Source organism: Ranitomeya variabilis, chromosome 2, assembly GCF_051348905.1.
Source record: "Ranitomeya variabilis isolate aRanVar5 chromosome 2, aRanVar5.hap1, whole genome shotgun sequence".
NCBI classification, from domain to species: Eukaryota; Metazoa; Chordata; class Amphibia; order Anura; family Dendrobatidae; genus Ranitomeya; species Ranitomeya variabilis.
The window spans coordinates 1,054,199,239-1,054,220,296 of record NC_135233.1 but is presented as its reverse complement, the minus strand read 5'-3'; the positions used below and the strand labels follow the sequence as shown (position 1 = coordinate 1,054,220,296).

General features: G+C 41.4%; 1 protein-coding gene across 1 annotated transcript; it reads left to right on the top strand.

The window, feature by feature from the left end:
* The first annotated feature begins 239 nt into the window (after window positions 1-239).
* Window positions 240-9,236, top strand: OSR1 (odd-skipped related transcription factor 1). Its single transcript, XM_077291475.1, has 4 exons — window positions 240-438; window positions 4,035-4,089; window positions 6,351-7,024; window positions 7,982-9,236. The coding sequence occupies exons 3-4, from the start codon at window positions 6,381-6,383 to the stop codon at window positions 8,115-8,117; spliced, it is 780 nt and encodes a 259-aa protein (XP_077147590.1). The 5' UTR covers window positions 240-438; window positions 4,035-4,089; window positions 6,351-6,380; the 3' UTR covers window positions 8,118-9,236.
* Window positions 9,237-21,058: the final 11,822 nt, after the last annotated feature.

Genomic DNA, 21,058 nt, shown 5'->3' with positions numbered 1-21,058 from the left:
CTGGAAGTATCCGGACAGTCAGGCCCCCAGGATTCCCTGTCCCCCTCAGACAGCAGCCACAGGTCGCCCACCTCTGCCCTGAACACGCAGGAGCCCAGAACCTGGTAACAGACAGACCCTGCAGTTCTCCCAGAGACTTTCTCTCCCCTGCTGGGAGTCGTGCAGGGGGCTGGCTGGGACCGGCTGCTGCGCATGCGCGCTGCCTGCTTGAAATAAGGAGGCGGCTGGAGATAAAGTTCAGTAGAGTTTTGGGAAGTGTTGCTGGAGTCACAGAGCAGCGGCCGCTCCGGGAGGAGGAGGATGAGTGTGCGGGTTATTACCTGAGAGTCTGGATGTAGGACAGCCCGGACAGTGGGTGACAGCTGGGGGGACCCCGACCCTCCACACAGACACTCTCCGGAGCCCACACTTCCACCAGGAGCCACTGACACCATTCAGGTACAGTCCGAGCTCCTCACATCCCAAACTTCTGAACTTACAGAAAACTTTTCAGCACTTTTCGATCCTCTAGTGTCCCGACTGCAGATGGCTGTGGGGTGAGGCAGGGTCAGGGGGGCTGCTAGCTGGTCTGCCCTGCTGGAGTCCCCGTGTATTGCGGAGGGACCCCCTGCAGAGGGGACAATCGGGGCTGAGATGTCAGGAGACAGAGCTGGGACCCAGGGATGGAGCAGAGCTGGGGGTGGAAAGCATGGCTGCCACTGGGACACACGTCTCAGCTGGGAGTCTGCACACAATTGCAGGACAGAAGCTGCGGATTGAAACTTTTAAATATCTTTTCTATTATTTTTACCAACTAATGTTAATAATAATAACCAGAGGCTGCAGGACCGAATCCATCAACAGGTGCATCCAGGGTCCGGCAGGAATCTATCATACAGCAGCTGCATGGGATCAGTAATACATGATCACATCATCATCAGGAAAATAGCTAAAATGTAGGATGTCGGAGAGAGACATATTGCATTAGTTTCTTTTTAAGTATGTATCATAACAGTAACGTGTAATATAAGTGTACACATTTATTAGTATATAGTATACTAGCTGATATCTATTATCTATCTATCTATTATCTATCTATCTATCTATCTAATATCTATCTATCTATCTATCTATCTATCTATTATCTATCTATCTATCTATCTATCTATCTATCTATCTATCATCTATCTATTATCTATCTATCTATCTATCTATCTATCTATCTATCTATCTATCTATCATCTATTATCTATCTATCTATCATCTATCTATTATCTATCTATCTATCTATCATCTATCTATTATCTATCTATCTATCTATCTATCTATCTATCTATCTATCTATCTATCTATCTATCTATTATCTATCTATCTATCTATTATCTATCTATCTATCTATCTATCTATCATCTATCTATTATCTATCTATCTATCTATCTATCTATTATCTATCATCTATCTATCTATCTATCTATCTATCTATCTATCTATCTATTATCTATCTATTATCTATCATCTATCTATCTATCTATCATCTATCATCTATCTATGTCGATGTGTGCACATATATATATTATGTCATACTAGCATATAGTGTGGCATATTTTGTAGTAATATATACTTGCTACAATTATACTGTAAGTATCCTACACCAGAAACATTTCTAAAAATCTGGAAGGAGGGGGTAACATTACTATGTCTCTCTGCCATATCGGTATACCTATGACACTACTTACTGCAGGCTACTAAAAATGTGAGAAATCACACAAGATTATACTTTACCTGTATTATTATTATTATTATTTTATTTTTAAAGCATCAACAATCCCATGGTGCTGTGCATTTGAGAATATTGTAATTAAACCATCTTTGGGTCATTAAAACTATAGCAAAAGCTGCAAAAGTTGAAAATTTGCAGATCACTTTCTCTGTTCGATGATACTATACACCAGTAGATTTAAAGAAAGTCTAAATATTATTTTTTAAAAATGTTTACAATCGTTTGTTTCATAAGTATTTTATATTTTATTTTATCATTGCATTTTTTTATTTCACTGTATTTGTATCCTTAATTTTATTTTGTCATTTTTTATATTTATGCTATATTTGGTATTTGTAATATATTTATACAATTTATTAAGATGTACTATAATTATGATGATTATTATTATATATTTTACTGTGCAATGTATTTATTACTATTATTAAATGCTTTATTAATGCATTTGTTATTTATATACTTTACTGTGCAATTTAATATTATTAGTATTAGTATTACCATTATTATCATTATTTATATACTTTATTAATGCATTTATGATATACTTTAATGTGCAGCTTATTATTATTAGCATCATTATTATTTATATATTATATTAATACTTGTATTATTTGTATACCTTACCATGCAATTTATTATTATTATTATTATTATTATTATTATTATTATTATTATTATTATTATATTCTCTAGAAGAGTCATTTTGATCTTCTATACATGTGTATTTCAGTATATTTTTGCTTTTCCTCTCTTGCTTTGGTCTATCTAATAAATACCAGTAGGACATAAAGTATGATTACATTGTAATTAAATTATAGATATCTATTTAAATGCTCTTCTGGGCTTTTCACTGTCCAGAGCTGACTCTTGTCATTGATGCTTTATAGTGTCTCCAATAGATTTTTTATAGATTTTTACAGTACAAAGTTTACATAAGTGAAAAGCTGAGATCATATATATGAGTGTATTTATCTATCTATACCTACATATATATATATAATTTATGTAGTATAGAGAAATCTAGTGTATGTAATAGAGAATTTGCCTACACACCATATATATTGTATGATCTCCACGATGATATTTGGGGCTTGGGGTCGGATTGATGGGCTCGGGTTGCAGGGGGGTTTCTCTTGGCAGAGCTGGTTCTGTGTCGGTGGTCTCATCTCCTCTCTCCCTACATTGTAGGGTGGGGGGCGGATGATGTCCTGGGCTGTGTGCTGCAGGGGGCTAATACGTGGGTATTATCAGGGGTCCTGTAACATCCTATGGACACAATATTAGTGTGTAATGAAGGGTCCTGGCTGGGACTGATCATGGACCCACCATGGACGAGCTGCTGATATAATGACACCGAGCAGAGAATGGAGGAAAGAGCGAACTGAAGCCACCAGGCTGCGGGGCCACTGACCGCTGGGATAGGAGGAGACCACACCAGGGCGACCCCAGGAGAGCCCCCGGATAATCACACACTCAGCTCGGCTCCATTTGTGGCTGTTCATAGTACATGATAAATAGAATATTGTGGCGTGCTGAATACAATTTCTACAAATTCTTTCTTCCTCTCTGTTTCTTTATCTCTCTTTCCTTCTTTATTTTTCTCTCTTTATTTCTATATTTTCGTCTTTCTCTTTTTCTTTCTATCTTTGTTATTTCCTTTTTTCTTTCTTTCTCTCTTTATCTTTCTTCCTTTCCTTCTTTTTCTCTTTCCTTGTTTCTCTTTCCTTCCTTATTTCTTTTTTCTCTTTTTCTTTCTCCCTTTTTCTGTCCTCCCTTATTTCTTTCTTTCTTTCTCTTTCTTTCTTTCTTTCTTTCTTTCTTTCTTTCTTTCTTTCTTTCTCTCTTTCTTTCTCTCTCTCTTTCTTTCTCTCTTTCTTTCTCCCCTTTTCTGTCCTAATTTCTTTCTTTCTTTCTTTCTTTCTTTCTTTCTTTCTTTCTTTCTTTCTTTCTTTCTTTCTTTCTTCTCTTCCCTCCTCTGCACTTTTTTATACATGAAGTTGCAGTGGACCTTTTTCGTCTAAGTAATTCCTAACTTAATAAAGCTAATATAGTAGGGTCTGACTGCAGTTCTATGTAAAGCGACATGACAAAGTAATTGGTTTAGGACATGAGACAGAGAGTAGATGCACTTAACCCTTCCTACACTGGAGTGTCTTATATCACAATTCTTACAGCTATTACACTGGATATTATACATAACAATTAATTATTTTTGATAGGTCCATTAATCTTGATAAAGCTGCAAACCTTCATTTGTTCCTTCTTCCTTTTTTAGGTGACATTGGAGCCATCTATTAAAAAGGACATCGTTACAGGGCAGCGATCCAGAGGTAAGAGAAGCTGATCAGCCATAAGCCCCGAGTATCAGTATAATGTCAGGTGTATTGTGCTGAGCTGCACCTGCTGCAGTGCATGGGAATAGCCAGCGAGCAGGATCCTTCCCTCCTCCTCCTATCTGCTGACTATGTGTTATTCTGTGATTTCTGTATCATCTGTATGAGTCTGCTCTGTAATGTACAGCGCTGCGCAATATGTTGGTGCCATAGAAATAAAAAAAATATTGTCATCATTAGTAAGAAGAGAGCACTGAGAATACATATGGAAACCTTGTTTCTGATTGTGCTGGGAGCACTGGAAAATGATATTTGGGAGCCAGTTATAATGTGTTATATTGTGCCACCATGTCTGGATAGGTTTATATAGGCATTATAAAAAATATTTCTTCCACTGCATATATATATATATATATATATATATATATATATATACATACACACAGAGGAAGAAATATTTTTTTTAATGCCAATGTAAACCTATCCAGACAATATGTTATTACATATATTACATATATGTATGTGTGTACATATATATATATATATATATATATATATATATATATATATATATATATATATATATAAACAATATAGATCATCAAAGACACAAGTCAAGTTAATATTAATTATGCTACTACTGCAACCATGGATATTTTGTAATATTTAAATATTTTGATTTTCTGCTTTACAGAGTCATAATTTCCCTATCTCATACATACATAAAACTAAAGAGCTTGATTCTGTGCAATCATCTGATCATATGTGTGGTACCAGGTCAGCCTCCTAATATTCAATAGCTGACAATGGAATATGATAATAAATAGGGGAAAATATGACTGTTTAGTATGTTTCCGTACTAGAACAGTACTACAAGGTCCAGCAGATCTGGTTATATATTTCCAATTATTGCACTGCAAAATTTTGCATATTCTCTACCAGTATAAGGCTATGTTCACATGTCTAGTAATCATTCGTTAGAACTGAACCATAAGCAATCCTCCGTTGACAAAAAAGTTGGGCGAAGAAGCAACCTTTTTTTTCTCCTTCTGAAAAAAACCTGATTTCTACTGGATCCAATTTTTCAACATTGAAGTCTATGTAAAACGGATCCATCAAATAGCTATTCATTTTTCTCCCATTTGAAAAAGATCCTATTTTTGCTTACTGGTGGTGGGAAAAAAAAAAAAAAAAAAAAAAAAAAATATATATATATATATATATATATATATATATATATATATATACATATTACTGGACATGAGAACTTTCAAGTAATCATCTATTTGAAAGTGATCCAATAAGCAAAAAGAAAACGGATTCTATTCAAATGGGAGAAAACTGATGGCTAGCTAAAGGATCCATTTTCCATAGACTTCAAGTGGATAAAAAAGTCGTGTCTGCTCAACTTTGTTAACGAAACTGCTACTGGATCTGTTCTAACAGATGATTACTGGATATGTGCACATATGTTCACGTCACACAACTTTTTTTTCCACCTGCAAAAAAATTGATTTTTGCTGGATCTGTTTTTTTTTTTTTTTAACATTGAACTGCATAAAAGACGGATCCGTTTAATAGCGGTCCTTTTTTGTCCCATTTGAAAAGGATCCGTTTTTTTTTGCTTACTGGATCAATGTCAAATGAATGATTACATGAAAGTTCACTTGTCCAGTCATATATGTTATATATTTATTTTTTTCACACCCAGTAAGCAAAACATGGATCCTTTTGAAATGGCAGAATGTCAGATGTTACTTAACTGATCCGTTTTCCATAGACTTCAGTGTTAAAAAATCCAGATCCAGTTGAAATCAAATTTTTTTTTCAGGCGGACAAAAAAAGTTGTGTCTGCACAATGTTTTTGTCAATGGATTGTTACTGGATCTGTTCTAACGGATGGACATGTGAACGTAGCCTTAGAGGAGTGGATGAATTTTGGAAAGTAAATGATGAAATTGTGAGAAGACTTGTGCCCTGGCCGCTGTGTGCCAAGGAAGTGGATAAGAAGCCTCTCTGTCTGGATCAATGTGTCCAGTTGTAAGGACAGGGCAGCTATGGCTCTGTAGGAAATGACTCTTTATGACCTCCACAAGGACAATTTACTAATTACCCTCAATTAATAATCTCCAAAATTGATATTTTTTAATGACCATGATTTATATCAATACTTGTATTTTTGGCTTACTGCCTTGTTTGATACTCATTTATGTGTCATGTAAGTGCTTGTATTAACTCGCGTTGTGTATTCTCTACAGTCTTCTGCTGGGAACTTTGATCTTATCACAATGGCAAGCAAAACGCTACCAGCTCCAGTGCCCATCCATCCTTCTCTGCAGTTGACCAACTACTCCTTCCTTCAAGCATTCAATGGTCTTCCAGTACCTGCTGACCACATACCCAACTTGTACGGCTTCAGTGCCCTGCATGCAGTTCATCTTCACCAATGGACCTTGGGATACCCAGCATTACATCTGCCCAGATCTTCCTTCTCCAAAGTACCAGGAGCATCCAGCTTGATAGACACCCGATTCCAGATCCCAGGTTTTCCTTTTTTTCCTCATATTATTCACCCCAAACATGAGTCTACAGGTTTGCTCAATAAAACCAAACCGAGATTTGACTTTGCCAACCTGGCTGTGGCTGCCACACAAGAAGACCATTGCAAACTGGGTCAACTGGATGGGCAAGGTTCTCCTTCAAGTCTGGGTACTCTCTTAGATGTCACCAAGCTTACTCCAGAGAAGAAACCCACACGTGGAAGGCTACCTTCTAAAACGAAAAAAGAATTTGTGTGCAAATTTTGTGGGAGACATTTTACGAAATCCTATAATCTGTTGATTCACGAAAGAACCCACACAGACGAAAGACCCTACACTTGTGACATTTGTCACAAGGCGTTCAGAAGACAAGACCATCTGAGAGACCACAGGTAAGAACTCAATTACATCTCATATGTCATAAATGTGTATATAACTATGAATATATGAAATATGAGATATTAGTTCGGTGTGAGACAAATATTGCAGCAGTGTTCTGGACTGCAATCAAATTCCATTCATCAGACCTCCAGAAAACAACCTCAGATATGCTCAAACCATACGGTTTCATTTTTCATAAGTAATCTCCAGCTGAAGAATATACATATGTATTCTATATAAGTGTAACTAATAATATAAAGCATAACCATCAGAATTATTCTCGTTCTATATCTGCTACTAGTTATACAGACTACATTTTTTGGACACTATTGCTTAACAACGTTTTAAAAGATACTACAAATCCCTGCATGCTCAACAATTTTCCAGCTTCAGTTTTGCTTGTAGCTACATAAGCCACCTATAGATTCTCCTGCCTTCAATATAGAAGAGAACTTGTAAATTCTCAAAAGAGTTTAGTAAATTAGGTAACACGCGTACATCTATACAAAGAATCATGGGGATTCTAAACTTGGCTCTACCTAAGATGTCTTCTCAGATGTCCCTCAAATACTTCCATGAGATGTTGTCTCACATTGCCTCTAGACATTTAATATTTTTTGTTCAACCCTACACAGTCCTAATGGATTATCTCAGGTTCGTAAAACATATTGTGATTTTTAAAGATTCCAACCATGGCAATCTTTAGGTGTTGTCACCTACTGGTCAATCAGAACATATGTTCATGAGATGCTCTACAACATATTCATGTGTTGTAGCCACAGGGACTACAAAACATACGTTCTTAGTCCTCAATGCCCTCAAAAAAGATTCTTAGGTTACAATCTCAAGCTTATCCAAACTATAAACCGTACCCATGGTTTGGAATGAAAAAAAATAATAGAAGCCACCATGGATCTGGTATAAAGAATCAACCAAAAATAAAATTCATTTTTTGTTTATATTTCCAGGTACATCCACTCGAAAGAAAAACCCTTCAAGTGTCAGGAGTGTGGCAAAGGATTTTGTCAGTCAAGGACTTTGGCCGTACACAAAACTCTTCACACACAAGTTAAAGAACTAAAACCATCGAAAATTAAGTGCTGAACCCTCGACTCCTAAAGACTTTGATAAATATATAAATCTATATTAAAAACTATTTAACTCTTACCGTGTCTATGTGTACATATGACAAAACACTTCTCCGTTACAAGAAACTTTTTTTGGAATGAGACTTTTTGTTGGATAAAGCTTTTTGGAATCGAGTCTAAAGAAGGTGACATGGTGGCACTGACAGACTCTGTGCCAAGAGGGGGTGCTAACATCATACTTTTCCAGTGGAGGCCCCTTTTCGTCATGCTCAGACACTCAGCAGAACTGACCGGGACTCGGTATAAGACAAGAAGTATGAAATCCACGAGTTACTTTATTTATAACCCCCCAAGACAGAGGCGTAACGTCACTACATTTGTGTTTTCACAACTTTCTGTCGTGAAACGTTGATCTCGAAGGAGCGTCTCAGTCAGTAATTAAATTGTCACTATCACATCCCCCTCTTTTTGTTTACTGTTAATTATTTTTTTTCTGGGGGGGAGGAGAACAGTGAAACTTGTTTTTTTTTACACTTTGATCACAAAGGGAAAAAAAAATACCGAATGTTTTTGGCTCACCGTGTGTAATATATGCTTTGCTTCAGACTGCATGCTGGAATGGAGTGAGGGCCTCTTACATTTTCTTTTATTGCATCTTGTACCAAATTATTGTGTAAACAGATAACATTCCAATTCTATTTAATATTTTACATGTTATTTTGTGTTCTTTTTTTTCTGTATTTTATTTAACTTTTTTTTTTTTTTGGCATTTTTTTTTTCTTTGTCGCAATAGCTCTATGGTTGTTTTGGCACTTTATGCTGATATACAAATTACCACTTGTCACTGGATTTGTACAATAAAAAAAGAGATATTCAAATGGTGCTGTCCGAATCATGGGAAGTTTTCACATTGAGAGTTTTCACATTTTTCACTTTTCAGGGGCAAAAAAAAAAAATTAGCTAATTTTTGGAGCACGCAGATTTTGTGCAAAAACGGGTGGCTTTTGTTGTATTGCACTTCCCTCATCACTTTTGAAAAGTTCTGAGAAAAGTGGGTGAATGTTTATAGAGGACCTTTCACCTAATTTTTCATGGACACACGATGTAATAATGGCTGCAGGTCGGAATTAAACTTTAAAAAAAAAAAAAATTCACCTCTCTGTTGGCACCTAATCAGTTAACTTTTGTTAAGTGTTTATCAGATAGTTTTTACTGTGGGCGTATACTTCTTTTCCCAAAAATGAGTTGCTGTCTGATAACACCAGTTTGGAATTAGCAAAAGTTAACTCATTAGGTGCCAAATAATCTGATTGCTAATATCTCTGCATCAAAGAGGCAAAATAAAAATAATGAAAAAATTTAAAATGTTTTGCAGCCACTATTACACAGTGTGTCCGGCTCAACATGAAAAATTTGGTAAAAGGTCCTTTTTTAAACCATAACAGATTTAATATAATTTATGTCAGATGTTAGCACAAATCGATACCAGGTTAAAGTTGGCAAATTTTCTAACAGTTGTGCAAAATTATTACATTTTAATATTGCACGGTATACACCAAATTATTACGCAAATGCTATTTTTCTCTAATGTGTGATGCAAGTGAGTCAGTACAATGTTGAAATCATCATCAAATGTGATTGGACAAACCTTCCAATGATAACAGGATTTTTTTTTTCAAAACATTTTGTAGGTTCTAAGAACTGAAAATGGTCATTTGTTAAATTTGCCGCATTAAGAGTTCACATTTACTGAAATCAAAAGCTTTTTCAATCAAAAAACATCTTTACAGGCCAAGTTACATGAACCTTAGGACTTCTTCTTTTATATCGCCTTCACAATACTTGCATCCATCAAACTTGTGAGTTTTTGGATAGTTTCTGTTTGTATTTCTATGCAGGATGTCAGAAAAGCCTCCAGAGCTGCTGTTTTGAGGTGAACTGTCTCCTCCCATCATAGATGCTTTGCTTGAGGATCCTCCTAAGGTTCTCAATATGGTTGAGGTCAGGGGAGGCTGGTGGCCACACCATGGGTTTCTCCCCTTTATGCCCATATCTGTCAATGACCCAGAGGTATTATTTGCAGCCTGAGATGGTGAACTGTCATGAATAAAAATGATTTTGCTACAGATAGCAGGGTTCTTCTTTTTTGTACCATGGAAGAAAGTGGTCAGTCAGAAACTCTATATACTTTGCCGAGGTCATTTTCACACCTTCAGGGACCCTAAAGGTGTCTACCATCTGAGTCCGCCACCTTCTTGCTGGCATCGCACAAAGTCTTGTTGGGACACTATGGCCATCCACCAATCATCTACTACTCCATCCATCTGGACCATCCAAGGTTGCATGGCAATCATAAGTAAACAAGACAGCTTTAAAATTAGTCTTTGTGTATGTATGGGTCAGTGCACATGTGAGCACTTTGTAATGTTAGCTTAGCAGCTGCTCTCTTAATTCGATGAATTTGTCTGGCAGAAACCTTCCTTATTATTCCTTTATCTGCATAAACCCATCTGTGCCCTGTATTAGCCACAAATCTCTTCACTCACGTTAAAATAGTAACTGTCATTTTAATTTTTATTCAATAATAATGTATAGTAAGTAATTTTAATAAACTTTCCAAAATACCTTGCAAATGAAATCTGAAAGAAAACCTTACAAAACCCCTTCTAATAGATGTCCCCCATGCTGATTGTGAACCAGACGATTTGCTTGTTCTCAGGGTAAATCATATTCAGTTCCATGGATGCTGAATGCAGCTTTCTAAGGGTGGGGAGAGAGCCTACACAACGTGTGCGCTCCTGTCTGATTCCCATGCACTATTTGTCAGTGCAGCGGCAGGTTACCTCAGTCAGCTGAATGTCCTGTGTGCTCAGTGACATCGGCAACCTGCTAACATGTGAGACAGATCTGATCTTGAGCTTGTATAGATTCATTTCCTACTGTCTGGCCATCCAATAATGGTGGCACAGACAGAGCTACAACCTCAGGGAAGACAGACTGTATCCACACTGTGACCTGGAAGATGAGACCCACTTTCTACTACACTGCACCAAATACTCAGCAGTGAGAGACTCGAACTTCAGGAGACTCTCTATGATCTCCTTCTGGATTTCAGCTCCATGAAGGAGGAAGAGAAAACATATCCCGCTGGAGGAAGAAGAGAGCATGGTGGAGATAGCAGGGCAGTATGTGAGCACATGGCATAGACTATCCAATATCTATCTACCTATCTATATATCTCTACATGAGATAGATATAGTGATATATAGATATACATGTAGCCAGGGCTACCACTAGAAATTTTGGGGATCCATACTGGCAACATTTTCAGCCCCCACCCCCCCAAGGCTCCACCCCAGTCCTGCCTCAGCCCCTCGAACTGTCCACAGTCCCACCACTCTCGCTTGGAAAAACTCCACTTCTCATGAATCACATATTAACAGATCTCATCACCAGATCACACATATAGCCTGCAGTTTTTGTTTTGGCCAAAAGATTTTTTAAGCTGCCACCACGGCAAGGTATACTCTTTTGGCCGAGCTCTAGTCTAATCTAACCTATTAATCATTAGCTAAAATAACCAATACAATTTAGGTATATTTTTATTTATTTTTCAATTTTTAAAATGACCAATAATATCATATACAAGGGACAAATACCACCGCACCATGACCAGACCACATATTACCACCACACAGTGATCAAATAACAGCACATACAAGGAACAAATATCACCACACCATGGCTGGACAATATATTACCACCACATCGTGGCTGAATACTACAATACCAATCATTAATAAAAAACACAATACTAATATCACCATAAGTGCCATTATACACAGGAGATCTGTAATTAGTATGCAGTGTATGTGTAGAGGTAATACAGTGATTACCGGTGACATTATACACAGGAGCTCTGTATACAGTATTAGTGTACAGGTAATACAGTGATCAACAGTGACATACACACGAGAACTGTATATATTGTACAGGTTATACTGTGATCAATGACATTATACACAGGAGCTCTGTATATTGTGAAAGTGTAAAGGTAATACAGTGATCACTGGTGACATTGTACGCAGGCCTGCTGTATATAGTATACAGTGTATAGTGTCAGTGTACAGGTAACACACTGACTCACCAGTGACATCTCTAGGTGAAGTCCTTAATCTTTGCTTTTCATCTTCATCCAGCACAGACCGCCATCACTTCCAGCCAGGGCTCGTCTCTGCAGGAAATAACACAGTTAGCTAGAACACCGCTTGCAGAACACATTATTTAATTTTTTCCCAACTTCTAAACTACACCAGATAAAGAAAAAAAGGAGACATAGTGTCGCTCTGCACAGTAACAGGACTGCCTCCCACATTTAAAACAGTATCCTCAAAAAATAAAATAAATACACCACTGCAGTAATAATATCCCTTAATTAGCCCTTATGGGAATAATATCCCCCATCCTGGCCCCCGTGTGTCTCATTCCTGGCTCCAACCATATGTTCTCCCATCCTGGCCCCATATGTTCTCCCATCCTGCCCTTGTGAGTATCCATTCTGCCCCCATGTGGTGTATGATCCTGCCCCATCTGTACTGTGATCCTGCCCCATCTGTCCCATGATCCTGCCCCATCTGTCCACTGATCCTGCCCCATCTATCTCATCCTGTCACATGATCCTGCCCCATCTGTCTCCATCCTGCCCCATGATCCCTCCCCATCTGTCTCCCTCCTGCCCCATCATTCTGCCCCATCTGTCTCCATCCTGCCTCATGATCGTACCCCATCTGTCTCCATTCTACCCCATGATCCTGCCCCATTTGCCTCCATCCTGCCCCATGAACCTGCCCAATCTGTCTCCATCCTACTCACTGAGTCTCCACCCTGTCTCCATCCTGCTGTCAAAACGTATTGTGGCTTGCTGCTTTCAATAAAAACTTTTCTCCTTACCTGACCGAACCATCTGTCTCCATCCTGCCCCATCTGTCTGCATCCTGCACCATGTCTCCATCCTGCCCCCTGTGTCTCCCATCCTACCCCCTGTGTCTCCCATCCTGCCCCATGTCTCCCATCCTGCCCCCTGTGTCTCCCATCTTGCCCCCTGTGTCTCCATTCTTCCTCCTGTGTCTATTCTTCCCTCTGTGTCTCTATTCTTCCCCGTATCTCAATTCTTCCCCGTGTCTCAATTCTTCCCCCTGTATTTCCATTCTTCCCCCTGTATCTTCATTCCTCCCCCTGTATTTTCATTCATCCCCCTGTATCTCCATTCTTCCCCCTGTGTCTCCATACTTCCCGCTGTGTCTCCACTCTTCTCCGTGTCTCCATTCTTCCCCCTGTATCTCCATTCTTCCCCTGTATCTCCATTCTTCCCGGTGTCTTCATTCTTCCCCATGTCTCCATTCTTCACCGTGTCTCCATACTTTTCCCTGTGTCTCCATACTTCCCCCTGTGTCTACATACTTCCCCCTATGTCTCCATTCTTCCCCCTGTATCTCCATTCTTCCCCCTGTATCTCCATTCTTCCCCCTGTGTCTCCATACTTCCCCCTGTATCTCCATTCTTCCCCCTGTATCTCCATTCTTCCCCCTGTGTCTCCATACTTCCCGCTGTGTCTCCACTCTTCTCCGTGTCTCCATTCTTTCCCCTGTATCTCCATTCTTCCCCTGTATCTCCATTCTTCCCGGTGTTTTCATTCTTCCCCATGTCTCCATTCTTCCCTGTGTCTCCATACGTTTCCCTGTGTCTCCATATTTCCCCCTGTGTCTCCATTCTTCCCCCTGTATCTCCATTCTTCCCCCTGTATCTCCATTCTTCCCCCTGTGTCTCCATACTTCCCGCTGTGTCTCCACTCTTCTCCGTGTCTCCATTCTTTCCCCTGTATCTCCATTCTTCCCCTGTATCTCCATTCTTCCCGGTGTTTTCATTCTTCCCCATGTCTCCATTCTTCCCTGTGTCTCCATACGTTTCCCTGTGTCTCCATATTTCCCCCTGTGTCTCCATTCTTCCCCCTGTATCTCCATTCTTCCCCCTGTATCTCCATTCTTCCTGGTGTCTTCATTCTTCCCCATGTCTTCATTCTTCCCCGTGTCTCCATACTTTTCCCTGTGTCTCCATACTTCCCCCTGTGTCTCTATACTTCCCCCTTTGTCTCCATTCTTTCCCCTGTATCTCCATTCTTCCCCGTTTCTCCATTCTTCCCCCTGCATCTCCATTCTTTCCCTGTATCTCCATTCTTCCCCCTGTGTCTCCAGTCTTCCCCCTGTATCTCTATTCTGCCCCCTGTGTCTCCATATTTCCTCGTGTCTCCATTCTTCCTCCTGTATCTCCATTGTTCCCACCGTTTCTCCCATCCTGCCCCTGTGTCTCCCGTCCTGCCCCCATGTCTCCCATTCTGCCCCGGGCTTGCTGATTTCAATAAAAATAAAAAATCTTTCTTTTTACCTTGCCATGCTCCTGCAGCAAAGTTCCATCAACGCAGTCCAGGCGCGCACTTGCCGGTGGATGACAATGACGTCATTCGTGTCATGGTTCGCTGGGTTTGCTGGTTAGGTGGTTTAAGTGTAAATGTGGATGGCCTCTCTTTGGGATCTTGAGAGGGTTTTTATAGCCTTTTTGTGGGGTCATTCTCTGTCGTTTATACTCTAAGCTGAGTGTGTCTGACCCTGCTCTGCCTGTGCTTCGTGCCTATCCTTGTATGTCTGCTTGGTTTTTGATCTGGTCTCGTCCCTGTTTAAGTCTTCCGCCTGCTGATTCTGTACCTCGCCGCCCTCTTTGTGTATGACCATTGGCTACGTCTTGATATTCCTTTGGCTGTCCCTGCTGTACTTCGCCACCCTCTTTGTGTATGACCGTTGGCTACGTCTTGATATTCCTTTGGCTGTCCCTGCTGTACTTCGCCACCCTCTTTGTGTATGACCTTCGGCTACGTCCTGACCTCCCTCCGTATATTCCTGCTGTACCACACTGCCCTCTTAGTATATGATATTATTGCTTTGCTGACCTGACTACTGTTTTCTCCTCTTCACTCTTTCTTTCCTGTGCTGCTGTCGGCTCCCAGTGGGGCTTTGCAGTAGCTCTGCCCCCTTGTCTGAAGTGTGGTCACGTGACCGCAGGTCTTGTTGGTGCAAAGTACTCCATAGCACCTCCACTCTCCTTAGGTCCCGGCTCCTGGCTGCTGATGAACCTACTATAGACTTCGGACCCTTGACCCATTGTACCTGCGGGTAAGAGTCCTCTGCATTTCCCTATCTTCGTCCTCTGTAGCTGGGGTAGTGGTTGCCAAAGGTCTTTACCTAACAATTCGCCGGCGACATGCGCGCTGACGTCAGCTGCCAGCCTCCGATTGGCTGGCAGCTTTTAACTATTGCCGTGCGGGCCCCCTCCTGCACGGCATTAGAGTTTAACTGAACATGCGTCTGGGATGGATAATAGAGCTATAGATAGATAAGAGATATATATGGAGAGGAAACAGTCCTATAAATTTAGTAGCATCTTAAGGGGTGCACACGTGTGGGGTCAGGCACGCGCATCCCTGCAGCAAAGCATCGCGCAGCTAAGCGTAGAGACGCCACAGTTATTTCAACGGCAGTTAGTCACGGAAGATGTCAGGACCCCACTCTATGTATCTTTTTTGGGTATGTCTGCTGAATAAGCACTTCTAATTACTTGAATCTAGCTTATATATTAACCCATCTTACTCCATCATGTTTACATATGCCATTACAGTGTTTGCTCCACTAATGTTCTCTCTCCTACGCTATCCACAAACCCCAGCACCCTCTAACCAAATAATCATCCCCACTGCGCTCTTACCTCCCCACCTGTCCTCCTCTGCTGACCTGCTCCTCAACCTCAAATCTGTCCTAATAAAACATAAAACAAGTCGCCCACTCTCCTTCTTCCACCTGCTCTCCCTTTCTCTGCTTCTCCTCACTGCTGGCGACTTATCTTCCAACCGTGGACCCCCACAGCTCATACCTCCCATTACTACCCCTCCTACCGCTCCCTATCTAATACGAACTACCGCAATCTTTCCAACATAAAACCCATGCCCCTGACGCCCACCCCTGCTCCCTCTCTCTGGAGCACTCTGGAATTCCCACTCAATTTGCAATAAGCTTCATGTGATTCATGACCTTTTTCTCTCTCACAAGCTTGCCTTCCTATGCCTTACAGAAACATGGCTAATACCCTCTGACACCGCCTCCCCTGTCACGGAGGCCTCCACTTCACCCACACCCCTTGTCCCGGCAACAGACATGGTGGAGGAGTGGGTCTTCTACTTTCTTCTAACTGCACCTTTAACCCAATCCCACCTTTCCCCTCCCTTATCCTCCCCTCTTTTGAAGTCCACTCTGTCTGCATGTACTCTCCCTCCAACCTCCAAGTGGCCGTCATATATCGACCTCTGGGCCCAGCCACTGCCTTTATTGACCAATTCTCCACCTGGCTTCTTCACTTTTTCTCTATTGACATTCCCATCATCATCATGGGTGACTTCAACATCCCCACTGATACCCCTCAGTCAACAGCCTCCAAACTTCTGTCCCTTACTTCATCTTTTGGACTTACTCAGTGGTCCTCCGCAGCCACCCACACAGACGGACATACCCTAGACCTGGTTTTCACCTGTCTTTGCTCTGTATCTAACTTCACCACCTCCCCTCTCCCTCTATCCGATCACCATCTGCTCACATTCTCATCCCTGTCCTCCTCACCGGTCACCCATGTCCAGCAACATGCGCACTCCTGCAGAAACCTTGCACACCTAGACTCCCACATGCTCTCTGACTCTATCCTACCACTGGCATCCATATCCTCACTCCATGACACAGACAGTGCCACTGCTTTCTACAATGCCGCTCTCGCATCAGCTATTAACACGGTCGCCCATCTCGTTCATTGCAGAGTGCGATGTATCAATAGACAACCTTGGGACAATAACACCAATAAAAAGCTCTGGCAACTGTCCAGGGTTACAGAGCGGCATTGGAAGAAAACACATTCGCAAGACAACTTACTGCATTCAAACAGGCAACACTCACTTTTAAATCTGCTCTCACCTCTGCTAAACAGGCCTACTTTACAACCCTCATATCAGCCCTATCCTACAAACCCAAACAGTTATTCAAAACCTTTAACTCCCTCCTCCACCCCCCACTGCCCCCTCCAACCTCCCTCATCTCTGCGGAGGACTTTGCCACACACTTTAAAAATAATATCGACCAAACAAGGCAAGTCTTCATTGTTCAACCACCACAACCCCTTTGTATACCTGCCCAATGCCTAAACCCCATATCCTCCCTCTCCAAGATCACTGAAGGGGGGCTTAATTGTCTCCTCTAAATCACACCTCACCACCTGTTCACTTGACCCCATCCCATCCCACCTCCTCCTCAACCTCACCACCACAGTGATCCCATCCCTAACCCACCTCTTTAACCTATCACTAACTTCTAGCACCTTCCCTTCTGCTTTCAAACATGCCACAATCACGCCTATCCTTAAAAAGCCAACCCTCGACGCAACAGCTATGTCCAGCTATTGCCCAATATCGCTGTTTCCATTCGCTTCCAAAATCCTGGAGCAGCACGTCCACGCTGAACTTTCCTCCCACCTCTCATCTAACTTGCTCTTTGACAATCTACAATCTGGTTTCCGCCCCCATCACTCAACTGAGACAGCCCTGGCCAAAATCACTAATGACCTACTTACAGCCAAAGCTAACGAACAATACTCTGTGCTCCTCCTTCTAGACCTGTCCTCTGCTTTTGACATAGTTGACCATTGCCTCCTACTACAGATCCTCTCCTCTTTTGGCATCAAAGAGCTTGCCCTATCCTGGATATCCTCATACCTTTCCAACCGCACATTCAGTGTCTCCCACTCCCACACTACCACCTCATCCCACCCTATCTCTTTTGGAGTCCCCCAAGGCTATGTTTTAGGACCCCTACTCTTCTCAATCTATACACTTGGCCTGGGACAACTCATAAAGTCCCATGGATTTCAGCACCACCTTTATGCTGATGACACTCAGATCTACCTTTCTGGCCCAGACGTCACCTCTCTGCTGTCCAGAATCCCGGAGTGTCTATCAGCCATATCCTCCTTCTTCTCCTCTCGCTTCCTCAAACTCAATGTGGACAAATCTGAACTCATCATCTTTCCTCCATCTCATAGATCTTCCATACCTGACCTATCTATCGCAATTAACGACATCACGCTTTCCCCCGTACTGGAAGTCCACTGCCTCGGAGTAACCCTTGATTCTGCCCTGTCCTTTAAACCGCACATCCAAGCTCTTTCCACCTCCTGTCGCCTCCAGCTCAAAAATATCTCCAGAATCCGTCGTTTCCTCAACCGTCAATCTACTAAAATGCTTGTGCATGCCCTCATCATCTCCCGCTTTGACTACTGTAACATCCTTTTCTGTGGCCTCCCTGCTAACACCCTTGCACCTTTCCAGTCCATCCTTAACTCTGCTGCCCGACTAATTCATCTCTCTCCTCGCTACTCCTCCACTTCCCCCTCTGCAAATCTCTTCACTGGCTCCCATTCCCTCAGCGTACTGTCTCCTCCATATATCTCTGAACTAATCTCCTGATATCTTCCCTCACGTAATCTCCGGTCCTCCCAAGACCTCCTTCTCTCCTCCACACTTATCCACTCCTCACCCAACCGCCTCCAAGACTTTTCCAGAATCCCCCATCCTCTGGAATTCTTTGGCCCAACACATCCGACTATCAACCACATTCGGATCCTTCAGACGGAACCTGAAAACCCACCTCTTCAGGAAAGCTTACAGCCTGCACTGACCCCGCTGCCTCCTCACCACTACCGAAGCTACTGCCTCACCAACACCGGAGCTGCTACAACCATCAACCTATTGTCTCCTTCCCCACCATCCTGTAGAATGTAAGCCCGCAAGGGCAGGGTCCTCGCCCCTCTGTATCAGTCTGTAATTGTTACTTTGCTTACTGTAAGTGATATCTGTAATTTGTATGTAACTCCTTCTCATGTACAGCACCATGGAATCAATGGTGCTATATAAATAATAATAATAATAATAATAATAGATATATATGTAGATATACATGTCTGTATATAGATATCTATCTAATTAATATCTGTCTCTAATATTTGCAGAGTGTATAATTGGTCTATGTAGTGCATAACAGATTTATTGATCATCCTGAGGAACATTTGCTGGAATTTTCATCACTCATAGGCAACACAGCCAGAGGACCTGTGTATGGACAACCAAGAGCTGAAACAGCTGGAGCACTGTGCCCTGTGTGACTGAGGTAACCTACTGATGCCCTGACATAGCGTGTGTATGCTCGTCCCCTCCCTTAGAAGCTGTGCTCAGTATATATGGAACTGAATACACATTAACCCTGACAACGAGCAAATTGTCTGGTTCAGAATCAGCATAGGAGGACATCTGCTAAAAGGTTTTTGAAAAGTTTTCTTTTGGATTTCATTGATAAGGTATAGCTGAAAGTTTATTAACCCCTTCACCCTTGAGCCTGTTTTCACCTTCCTGACCAGACCAAGTTTTACAATTCTGTCCAGTGTAAATTTAATATGAGGTAATAACTCTGGAATGCTTCAACATGTGTATATGAATGATCCTGAGTTTGTTTTTTCATGATATATTGTACTTTATGTTACTGGTAAATTTAGGTGCTTCATAAGTGTTAAAGCAAAATGGAAGAAAAAAAATGAAAATTTACTTTTACCACAAAAATGTAGCTTTAGCCCAAGATTTTGGAGTTTCACAAGGGTAATAAGAGAAAATGAACCATACAATGTGTTGTGCAGTTTCTACTGAGTACACCAATACCTGTACAGTGGAGAAAATATGCATTTGATACACTGACGATTTTGCAAGTTTCCCTACCTACAAAGAATGGAGAGGTCTGTCATTTTTATCATAGGTACCCTTCAACTGTGAGAGTCAAAATCTAAAAAATCCAGAAAATCACATTGTATGATTTTTACAAAATTAATTTGCCTTTTATTGCTCCAAAGTTTTTCTATTGGGTAGAGGTCTGGAGACTGGCTAGGCCACTCCAGGACCGTGAAATGCTTCTTAAGGAGCCACTCCTTAGTTGTCCTGGCTGCGTGTTTCAGGTCATTGTCATGCTGGAAGATCCAGCCACAACCCATCTTCAATGCTCTTACTGAGGGAAGGAGGTTGTTGGCCAAAATCTTGCGATACTTGACCCCATCCATCTTCCACTCAATACAGTGCAGTCGTCCTGTCCCCTTTGCTGAAAAGTACCCCAAAGTATGATGTTTCCCCCACCATGCTACATGGTTGGGACAGTGTTCTTGGGGTTGCGCTCATCTTTCTTCTTCCTCCAAACATGGCGAATGAAGTTGATAACAAAAAAATTTATTTTGGTCTCATCTGACCACATGACCTTCTCCAATGCCTCCTTTGGATCATCCAGGTGGTCATTGGCAAACTTCACTTGGGTCTGGACATGTGATGCCATGAGCAGGGGGACCTTGTGTGCCCTGCAGGATTTTAATCCATGATGGCGAATAATGTTACTAACGGTAATGTTTGAGACTGTGGTCACAGATCTCTTCAGGTCATTGACCAGGTCCTCCCATGTAGTTCTGGACTGATTCCTGATCTTTCTCAGAATCATCCTTACCCCACGAGGCCAGATCTTGCATGGAGCCTCAGACCGAGGAAGATTGACAGTCATCTTGTGTTTCTTCCATTTTCTAATAAAAGCACCAACAGTTGATGTCTTCTCACCAAGCTGCTTGCCAATTGTACTGTAGTCCATCCCAGACTTGGGCAGGTCTACAATTCTCTCCCTGGTGTCCTTAGACAGCTCTTTGGTCTTGGCCATCGTGGAGAGGTTGGAGTGTGATTGACTGAGGGTGTGGACAAGTGTCCTTTATATAGGTAATGAATTCAAACAGATGCAAATA